Genomic DNA, 11,483 nt, shown 5'->3' with positions numbered 1-11,483 from the left:
TGGCTATTGCTACAAAAATACCATTAATTAAAACATTTATATATGTATATATATATATGTGTGTGTGTGTGTGTGTGTATATACGTATATATATGCGTATATATTATGTATATATATGTGTGTGTGTCTATATATTCAGATCTAATGTTAATCTAATATTATATATAACTTATTTTTCTTTATAAGATATTATATTTATATATATAAAGAAATATAATTTTTATTATACATTTTTATATAAATTAAATATATATATATATATAGAATTTTTTGTTTTCTGCGTAAAGCCTGCGCACGGTTGATGCTTTCGGCGCAGGCGCTGCCGTCATCTGACTGAGTGTTGGGCGACACCAGGAAGACGCAGCTGTTATGACAGTAAATGAAGAGAATAAACAAACATTAAAATAAAATATCAATGAACAACTTATAACAATCGACAGTTCGTAAAACAAACACCACGCCCGGGTGAGTACCTTTTCATGACCTCGACATTTTAACGATATAAATTTGAAAAAGCGCAGAGCTCTGAATGCTAATGTAGTTAGCCAGGTAGCATCTGTCACTGTGGGCCTTTCAGCACAGAAAATCAGCACGATATATGCGATTATTACAATAAATAAAACAGATTACAGTTTTGTTTGGCCTTTTTCCTAAACCATTCCTATTTCGAGCAGATGTACGTAAGTATCTTTTTTTGTTTGTTAGCTTGTTTACTGCATGTTTACCCAGCTGCAAACATAAACAACTGCACAGATATATAAATGTATATCAATAACCAAAACACACCGAATATTAAAATATACCCTAGTACCTTTAACCATTGCTGTTCATGTAATATTGTTAAGGTTTAACGTCTGCTGTTTGTTTCACTTAAGTGCATTAGGAGCTAAAATCAAAACCATAAAAAACGTTTTCCTTACTTGAAATAAAATAAATGTCAACAGAAATGAAATTATATATATATATATATATATATATATATATATATATATATAAATTATTTAGCTTGATGAATGTAAGCCATTTAAATAACATGTATATTAAAAACTACACAGACATGTTTTTTAGAAAGCAGAAACTAATAAAAGCACAACAAAATTACTAAAAGCATGTTTTTAAAATTTTAGCACTTTTAACCCTTGCTGTTTTTGTCATTTCAGTACCTTAAACCCTGTCGTTTGGGATTAGTTACTATGGAAGAGACGAACAGAGAGGCCGTTGCCACGGCGGTGCAGAGGGTTGCTGGGATGCTGCAGCGCTCTGACCAGCTGGACAAAGTGGAGCAGTACAGACGGAGAGAGGCACGCAAGAAAGCATCTGTGGAAGCCAGATTAAAGGTGATTTTATTAGTATTTATCCGTCTGTTGGTTTCGGGAATGCTTTTACCAGTTCATGTAAAACAAAATGTTTTATTCCTTTTCAGGCTGCTATTCAGTCTCAGTTGGATGGGGTACGAACAGGCCTCACGCAGCTCCATAACGCTCTGTGTGATGTGAAAGACATCCAGAACTCGCTGGCAGACGTCAGCAAAGACTGGAGGCAGAGCATCAACACCATTGAGAATCTGAAGGATGTGAAAGATGCTGTGGTTCAGCACAGTCAGCTGGCTTCAGCTGTCGAGAACCTCAAAAACATTTTCTCAGGTAAGGCCGGATGTTTTTTGAGGTAAAGAAAACTCAAAAGTACACAATTCATTCACTGTATTTTTTATTTTACTAATAAAAATGGCAATAATCATATTATGATATTACTTTTTTTCCAAGGTGGTTGCAGTTTTTTCTGTTGATCACCTTTACAAGTTTTTTTTCTCTAAAAGCATTTTTTTTGCAATGCTTTTTTTCTATGTATGTACTTAGTAAGATAATTTTTTTAGTTTTTGCTTTTATTTTATTGTTTGTTTATTTATTTTGAACATTGATTGAACATTGATTGATTGAACATTGTTGTTTTTCCCAAATAGTATTTCAGTCTTTTTTTTTACGACTTTTTTAATGTAAACAATTAAAACTTTTTTAATTGTATTTGTTTATTAGCAATTTTTCAGTTATTTGTTTATTTATTTATTTCACCATTTGTTACCTATTTTAAGGACATTTACAGGTTACTTTTCCAAACAGTATTGTTTTTTGTACTACTTAATTATGTCTTTATTCATTTTGTTAGTTAATTAATTTTATAAAATATATATTAGCTTTATTACCTATTTTTTAGTTCATTTTACATTTATTTTATTTTATTTTATTATTTTATTTTTACCATTTATTTTTACCACCTAGTTTTAGGACATTTACAACTTGTTTTTCCCAAAAATACGGTATATATTTCAATTTCAATTCAATTCAAATTTATTTGTGTAGCGCTTTTCACGATACATATCGTTGCAAAGCAGCTTTACACCAAATTGACATTTTTACAATATATGTAGTAGTAGCTTGATGTACATATGGTAGAGATGTGTGGTAAAGATCAATTAATGACGTAATCAAACAGACAAAGAACACTATAAATTAGTAGCAGAATTCGGTAGTGCTGTATGTTTTCAGGGTTGGCATCATCTGAAGTCCTCTGTGGGGTTGGCATCTTCTCTTCTTAAGTGTTCTGGATCCACACTGGAGCTTGTGAATTCCTAGTTACCACAATCCCATGGCAAAAACAATATATATGAGCTAAACTGCCAGCTTATATTGATTGCATTTGCTGACACTGCACCGGCATTTTGCTCCCTCCTCTACAGTGCCCGAGATCGTACGAGAGACCCACGATCTGATCGAACAGGGCGAGCTCCTTCAAGCTCACCGCAAGCTAATGGATCTAGAGTGCTCCCGCGACGACCTCATGTACGAGCAGTACCGCATGGACAGCAAGAACGACCATGACATGAACCTAATTCGTAGCTACTTCGGCCAGGTGCAGGGCCTGTCGGAGGAGCTCTCCAAACAGCTCTGGATGGTCCTCCACCGCGCCATGGTCACTGTCCGCCGCGACCCCACCATGCTGGTGTCTGTGGTTCGAATCATCGAGCGCGAAGAGAAGATCGACCGCAGGATGCTGGACCGTAAGAAGCAGACCGGGTTCATCCCACCTGGGAGGCCCAAATGTTGGAAAAATCGAATGAACAAAGTCCTAGAGGACACGGTGAGCGCTCGCATCGAGAGCACGCAGTCAGAAACACGTGAGTCTGACAAAATGTGGCTGGTGAGGTTGCTGGAGATCACTAGGAAGTACGTACTGGACGACCTGATCGTGGTGAAGAACCTGATGGTGCAGTGCTTCCCTCCACACTACAACACCTTCCAGGTGTTCTTAGACCTCTATCATAAATCGGTGTCGGCACGCGTGCAGGAGCTCGCAGCTGAAGATCTGGAAGCCAATGAGATTGTGTCTCTTCTTACATGGGTCCTCAACACATATAAAAGGTAAGACACAAGTGGACTGTGTTTAGCTTAAAGGGACAGTTCACCCAAAAATGAAAATTCTGCCATTAATTACTCACCATCTTAACTAATAGAGAGTGCAAGTGTTTTTTTAAATAAAGAAAACAAATAGATAAAATAAAATTAGAATAGATAGAGTTAGTTATCATATTCCAAAATGTTTATGAATTTATTTTAAATAAAAAACTTAGTAAATTTGAATGTAACAAACATTTGCTTGAAGGGAAAGCTACTATTTGTGATGCTGCCTTTACTACCCTAACTCAGCATCGCATTCTTCAGTGGCAGATCAGTCTGTCAAATGCGCAGCAGTGAGCAATTTGCTCAATATTTAAAGCAGAGCAGAGAGCAGCAGCACAGCTTTGTGTGCTTAATCTGACTGATGGGCTCACCACAGACCATCACATCGCGTGCACTCACAACACTGAGCAGGAAGATTAATGCACTTATGTGTAGTAGAGCTAAACAGTGCAGGAGAGAGAGACAAGAGCAGCCTGCAGATCTTCAGATCTGCTTTTTGTTGCTGTTTCACATGCCGAAGGACTGTAGTAGGATATGCTAGGATGCACTATGAACTGCATTTCTCTCTCTTTTTTTTTTTTTTGTATATATCGGCTATTTTAGTATTATTTATATACTGTTATATTTATTAATAGTTTGAATCATTTTTTATATTTGCAGTTTTCATTTTAGTTTTAGTCATTTTAGTACTTCAACTCAACAAAGCCAACATTTCCATGTTTTTGATGTTTCGTGTAATATTTGTGTTTTATTTCAGCTTTATTGTAATTAATAAAAAAAAATTAGTTTTAATAATTATTATATTTTATTAAAATGTTAATAATATTATTATTAATTATACTAATATGATTAACTGTTTATATTAGTTAATAGTTAACAGTAACAAAACTTGCATCCATATGAATTATATCCTGGTCATATTTCCCAAATCAGGACAAAATAAGAAAATAACTTAAATAAAGCTAGTTTAGTACCTTAATTGTGACATTATTCGTATGACAGTTAAATATTTTCACATAGTTTCAGTTCCGAAATCTTTGCAAAATCTTTTTTTCCATTTCAAATATTTTATTAATATTAAATAAATTATTAAAATTATTTTTAAATTTTTAAACCCACTAAGACTATTTTTAAAAAATACATAAATTATATACAATTATTTTAATATGAAATATTACATAATAAAATAATAATTTAGTAAGATATTCTGTGCATTATTGAGCAATTTTGTGAACACTTTTGTTGCCACATGTGAGCAGTATATGATGTGAGCATCAGCCCATACAGGTTCACATAAACATTTAGTTCTGTCGTACCATAATACATTAATTGTTAAAACTCAAACACTGAGTCAAGGAATTTCTCTGACATTGACGAAGAGCAGAAACTGGTGTAATTCATGTGCGTTAGTATGGGTGTGATGTCTGGTTCTGTCTCTGGCAGTGGGGAGATGATGGGTCATCCTGATCTACAGCCCGAGTGTGACGTCAAGCAGATGGAACCGCTGTTGCCCCAACCTGTGGTGGATGATTTGCTGGGCAAATACCTCAAAACCTTCACTGTGAGTCCCTGTGGCACTGGATAAAACATTAAAATTATGCAGCCGTTTGAAATGCTGTGCAGCATTCAGCAGCTTCTTTGTTTTCTTCCAATTCTCTCCAGTCAAACATCACAGGCTGGCTGCGCAAAGCTCTGGAAACAGATAAGAAAGACTGGCAGAAGGAGACAGAGCCTGAAGCCGACCAAGACGGCTACTACCAAACCACCTTACCTGCTATTGTCTTCCAGGTACAACAACTTCTATCTGACCTCATGCTTTAATACACCCACTCACATGAAGTTTGACATGAGATCTTCCTTTATTTCCTCCTCAGATGTTTGAGCAGAATCTCCAGGTGGCTGCTCAGATCAACGAGACTTTTAAAGAGCAGGTGTTAAAAGTCTGTCTGAAGCAGATGAACTCGTTCCTAGTAAGGTACTGTATTCTTTTTTTCCACTGATAATTAAAAATATGTTGTTAATATTAGTAAAGAATGCAAATTTTCATTGGTCGTACATGTAATTGCAGGTACAGAGAGGAGGCGATTGCCTATAAGGAGGAACACCTGAGAGATCGTCAGCTCCCACAATGCTACGTTCAGTACATGATCGCCATCATCAACAACTGTCAAACATTCAAGTGAGTGCATTTTAATGAATTATTAAATGCTGTTTAAATAGTGCATTACAGTATTGCAGCATTCAGGGTCCCTGTGGATCCCCAAGAAGCCTTAAATTCGGTTTGATGTTTCGTCCAAACCTGTATGACTTTCTTCTTTTCGATGGTGCGCAAAAGAAGATGTTTTGAAGAATGTTTTTACCCAAACAGTTTCACATCCCAAAAAATACTATGAAAGTCAATAGGAGCTGAAACTCTTCTTTAAAAGAAAGTCATACAGGTTTGGAATGACATGAGTAAATGGTGACAGTTTTTATATTTTTTGCTTGAACTGTGCCTTTAATTATCATTTTAAGACATCTTATTTTTTGAAAACTTAAAAAATGTTTTTTTAAGCAGTCTTAAAGGAGAAGTTCACATCTCAGAGAAATGTACAGATAATTTACTCACCCACTTGTCATCTGACGTGTCTTTCTTTTGATAAGAAATTATGTTTCTTGAGGAAAACATTTTAGGAATGTTCTCCATATAGTGGACTTCAATGGTGCCCTCACGTTTGAACTTCCAAAATGCAGTTTAAATACATCTTGCAATTACACTGGGTCGGTACTTCTGCAGAAAACGAGATGGGAGTTTTTTGATGTACCCTAACTCAAGTACCACTAGAGGAATCACTAAATTAAATATAAATTAATGTTAAAACACAATACAGTTTCATTAAATCTTTGAGTAAAGTTTTTTTGTTGTTGTTTATATGTTTGTTTTGGTTTTTTTACATTTAAGTACAGTATAGTTTTTATTTTAGGTACAACACATTTTAATTGAATCATTATGTAAGTTTTTTATTTACCTGTTTGTAAGCACTGTGCATATTTACAGTGTTAAAATTGCTGACAACAATGAATATTTTTATTGGGAACTTTTGAGCTGTGCAGAGCTGTAGCTGAATAGTTAGGCCTACTACGCGACTGTATTTTAATGTCGGTCATTATGGTGGTACTGAAAAGCCAAATATTTCCTGAGGTGGTACCTAGTATAAAAAGTTTGAGAACCACTGTCTACTTGTATTGACCGTACTGAACCAGAAAAAAACAGAGTTCACGCAGACTTAGACAAGATGAGCGTTTGAGGTTAAAAAGTATGTAAATTGTCAATTTGTTTTGAAAATGACTGATCGTTTTGCTAGATAAGACCCTTTTTCCTCGCTGGGATCATTTTGAGCCATTTGAAGCTGCATTTAAACTGCATTTAGCAAGTTCAAACTTGGGAGCACCATTGAAGTCCACTATATGGAGGTAATTCCTGAATTTTTTCCTCAAGAAACATAATTTCTTATCAACTGAAGGAAGAAAGACACAAACATCTTGGATGACAAGGGGGTTAGTAAATTATTTGTAAAAATTTTTGTTCTCGAAGTGAACTCCTTTAAATATAATTTTAAAAACTGCAGATAACCTGATGGTTACTTTACAGTAAAGCAATGCATTATTATTTATTTTTTTTTACCATCAATAATACACTGCTAATGATCCAAACTGATGTTTTAATTCACTTCAAAATGTTTGTTTTCAGAGAATCTATAAATAGCCTAAAAAGAAAGTACTCTCAGTCGACTGAACCCACTCAGAACGACGCCGCCATAGACAAGCTTCTGAATGATGTGGCCAGAGAGGGCTGCCAGTTCCTGTTAGATGAAGTCTTTCTGGATTTGGAGGTGAATGTGCTCAAGTTATAGTAGTGTCGGCTGTTGGGCTTTAGTGACTGGGATAAATGTCAGATTTTGACTGTTTCTTGGTCTCTTCACAGCATCATCTTAGTGAGCTGCTGACCCGGAAGTGGTTGACGGGCTCTCATGCTGTAGACACCATCTGTGTGACCGTGGAAGACTACTTCAATGACTTTGCCAAAATTAAAAAGCCTTATAATCAGGTTTGCACACCGAAACATTTCAGAAAATGTGTCATCTTATAGTAGACAAGTCTTATTTGTTATAATGCTGACTTAGCACTTTTTTATGAAAAGACCAGAGGACTGTTCTGTAGTCTTGTACTGATATAAAGTTGACATCAAAAGTTGACATACACCTTGCAGAATCTGTAAAATGTTAATTATTTTACCAAAATAAGAGGGATCATACAGAATGCATTTTATTTTTTATTTAGTACTGACCTGAATAAGATATTTCACATATTCATTTACATTTAGACGACAAGGGAAAATAATAGTTACATTTATTTAAAAAAAAAAACGGTTCCAAAGTTTACATACACTTGATTCTTAATACTGTGTTGTTACCTGAATGATCCACAGCTGGATGAGCTTTTTGTTTAGTGAAAGTTGTTCATGAGTCCCTTGTTTGTCTTGAACAGTTAAACTGCCCGCTGTTCTTCAGTAAAATCCTTCAGGTCCCACAAATTCAGATTTTCCAGCTTTTTTTGTGTATTTGAACCCTTTCCAAAAATGACGGTATGATTTTGAGATCCATCTTTTCACACTGAGGACAACTGAGGGACTCAAATGCAACTATTACAGAAGGTTCAAACTCTCACTGATGCTTCAGAAGGAAGATGTGTACATTTTTTTCATATTTTTTAGCAAAATATTATATTTGTTTTATTTAGCACTGCCCTTGAAAAACTACAGAAGATACTTACATGTTTTCCAGAAGACAAAATAAGTTGAATAATAAGTTAAAAAATAAGTTGGATCTCAAAATCATACAGTCGTTGTTGGAAAGGGTTCAAATACACGAAAATGCTGAAAAACCAAAGAATTTGTGGGACCTGAAGGATTTTTCTGAAGAACAGCAGCAGTTTAACTGTTCAGGACAAACAGGGGAACAACTATCACTAAACAAAACAAAAAAAAACAAAAAACAGCTGTGGATCATTCTGGTAAGAACATGGTATTTTTATAAATTCAGCTATTCTTGTGGACTATATGCAAGCATCTTATTCAGGTCAGTACTAAATAGAACATAACATGCATTTTTTTTTATAACTCTTCTTATTTTGGTAAAATAATTAACATTTTGCAGTATCTGGAAGGTGTATGTAAACGTTTGACCTCAACTGTATATGCTATCATTGTGAAAAATATTTTGTAAAATATTATTACAATTTAATACAAATGTTTTTTTTTTTATATATATATATATATATATATATTTTTTTTTTTTTTTTTTTTAAATATAATTTATTTCTTTGGTGCAAAGTTGAATTTTTACTGTCAATTTTCATCATTTTAATGTCTTTGCTTTTAAAAATGCATTAATTTCTTTAAAAAAAAACTAACATTTTTAAATGTATTTTATGCATGCATTGATTTCCTATAGTTCAAATAATGAACCTAATACATGATTGGTGTTTTCCAATGTGTGTGTTAAACAGGAAATGACAAGTGAGGCTCATCGGCGGGTGGTGGTGGAGTATCTAAAGGCCATCATGCAGAAGCGCATCTCGTTTAAGAACGCCGACGAGAGGAAGGAGGGAGCCGACCGGATGATGAAAGAAGCCGAGCAGTTCAAATTCCTCTTTAGGAAACTTTCTTCTGTGAGTCCCACAACACCAAATGCTCTAATGATGCCTAGAACATGCTGTTGTAATACATGAGACCAAGTGTTTTAGTTTTTTATTGCATCACAGCAACATGTAACATCATCAGTATTTGAAGAGCTCTTTATAAAGCATGTTTGTATGTGCAGGGAGAGGACACAGACCGGCTGTGTGACTCCATTGCTGCCATCGCCGAGGTCTTCAAACTGACCGATCCTGCGCTGCTCTATCTAGAGGTGTCCACCCTGGTGTCCAAATATCCTGACATCAGGTCAGATTTCATTACATTGAAAACATTATTAAAAAAAAAGTTTACATTTGGACACTCAAAACCACCTTTCTGTCTTTTTCTATCATTAGAGAGGAGCACATTGTGGCCCTGTTAGCTGTTCGTGGAGATGCCAGTCGAGAAATGAGACAGACGATCATAGAGACTCTAAACCAGAACAAGCCATCCTCCTCCTCTGTCTCTCAGCCCGTCTTCAGAGACATCACGGTGCCATCCATCACCATGACCGCCATGACCTCTATGGCTGTACCCAAACTGCTGAAATAATCTGACCTTTGACCCCTAGAGCCTTTACTAAGCCACTAACAGGCCACAGAACGGAGTATCGACTCCATTAATGCACTTTGGAAATACATTTTCTGCCATATCAGTGTAAACATCTGGGTTTGATGATGATGCGCACTCGAATGGCAGCAGCTCGTGTTGAGACTGCAGACGCTTTGGTGATATATGATGACTTGATGTACAGAAACATTTCCATTATTTTCCTAGCCTGCCCTTATTAAAATGATTAAAGGATGAATTAAAGCAATATAGTTCACCCAAAAACAAGTCATCACTCACACTTACGCTGTTCCAAACCCATGAGGTTTTGTGTAGAACAAATAGATATTTTGCACTCATGAACTAGTCAAAAGCTTTTGAACAGCAAAATTTTTAATGTTGTTTTTAAGGAAGTTTCTTCTGCTCACCAAGCCTGCATTTATTTGATCCAAAAATAAAAACAGTACCATTTTGAAATAATTTTACTATTTAACATAACTGATTTCTATTTCAGTATATTTAAAATGTCAAAAATGTCATTTATTCCTGTGATTTCACTGCTTAATTTTTAGCATCATTACCCCAGTCACATGATCTTTCAGAAACCATTCTAATAGTCTAAATTTGCTGCTCAAAAAACATTCATTATTACTTTTATGTTGAAAACTGCTGAGTGGATTTTTTTCAAGTCAGTCTTTTATAGCATTAGAAATGTCTTTATGATCAATTTAAAGCATCCTTGCTAAATGAAAGCATTCATTCCTCTAATTTCTTTTAAAAAATATTACAAGCTTTAAAGTGGTATAGTGTATAATGTTACAAAAGCTTTTTATTTCAGATTAATGCTGATCTTTCTATTCATCAAAGAATCCTAAAAAATGTACTCAACTGTTAAATATTGATAATAATAAAAATATTTCTTGAACAGCAAATTAGCATATCAGAATGATTTCTAAAAGATCATGTGACACTGGAGTAATGATGCTGAAAATGTAGCTTTGATCACAGGAATAAATAACATTTCTAAAAGATATTCAAATAGAAAAGTCATTTTAAATAGTAAAAATATTTGAAAATTGTACTGTTTTTGCTGTACTTTGGATCAAATAAATGCAGGCTTGGTGAGCAGAAGAGACTTCTTTAAACAAAACAAAAGTTGTACTGACTGTGTACTTTTGACTGACAGTGTATAGTGCAATTGACAGAACTTTTATTTTTGGGTGAACTATCCGTTTAACATCATAAGGTTGCATTAAGCTACTTTTGTGTCGTTGATTCTCATTAATAATGTACAGTCACTGTTTAATTTCTTTCTGTTTCACCACAGTGCGACACAAAAGCGTCCTGCTGGACGCTGTCAGGAACTGTAACGAACCACGGGACTCCAACACATTAGTTTTCATTTCAATAAAATCTGGGTAACACTAAGTGATCTAAATGATTTACAATGTTGGAATGAACTACAGGCCATCTCCGTTTATACACACACACACGCCCTGAATCTGCCAGCTTAGGAATCACAGGCAGATTGCCTATTTAAATATGTAATCATCTCTCTCGTCTCATTGGCTGAGCTCATGTGTATATATATAAAATGAGGGGAGGAGCTATGAGGGATTCTAATGGGTGAGAGAAACGACTTCTACTTTAGCTTACTTCAGCACACAAGCAGCGCTGACCAAAGGATGACATGTAATTAATGCAATTTTAAAGCAATTAATGCATTTTTTGTTGATTACACAATGCAGTGTTTTGAATGGCTG

General features: G+C 34.9%; 1 protein-coding gene across 1 annotated transcript; it reads left to right on the top strand.

The window, feature by feature from the left end:
* The first annotated feature begins 324 nt into the window (after positions 1–324).
* Positions 325–11,148, top strand: exoc3 (exocyst complex component 3). The gene is made up of 13 exons (XM_051122428.1): positions 325–465; positions 1,161–1,337; positions 1,424–1,643; positions 2,735–3,416; positions 4,899–5,016; positions 5,118–5,243; positions 5,330–5,430; positions 5,524–5,634; positions 7,186–7,327; positions 7,420–7,542; positions 9,003–9,164; positions 9,317–9,438; positions 9,528–11,148. The coding sequence occupies exons 2-13, from the start codon at positions 1,194–1,196 to the stop codon at positions 9,721–9,723; spliced, it is 2,247 nt and encodes a 748-aa protein (XP_050978385.1). The 5' UTR covers positions 325–465; positions 1,161–1,193; the 3' UTR covers positions 9,724–11,148.
* Positions 11,149–11,483: the final 335 nt, after the last annotated feature.

This window comes from Labeo rohita, chromosome 2 (assembly GCF_022985175.1).
Source record: "Labeo rohita strain BAU-BD-2019 chromosome 2, IGBB_LRoh.1.0, whole genome shotgun sequence".
Classification (NCBI taxonomy): Eukaryota; Metazoa; Chordata; class Actinopteri; order Cypriniformes; family Cyprinidae; genus Labeo; species Labeo rohita.
The sequence above is the reverse complement of the archived record's forward strand: the minus strand, read 5'-3'. Positions and strand labels throughout refer to the sequence as shown.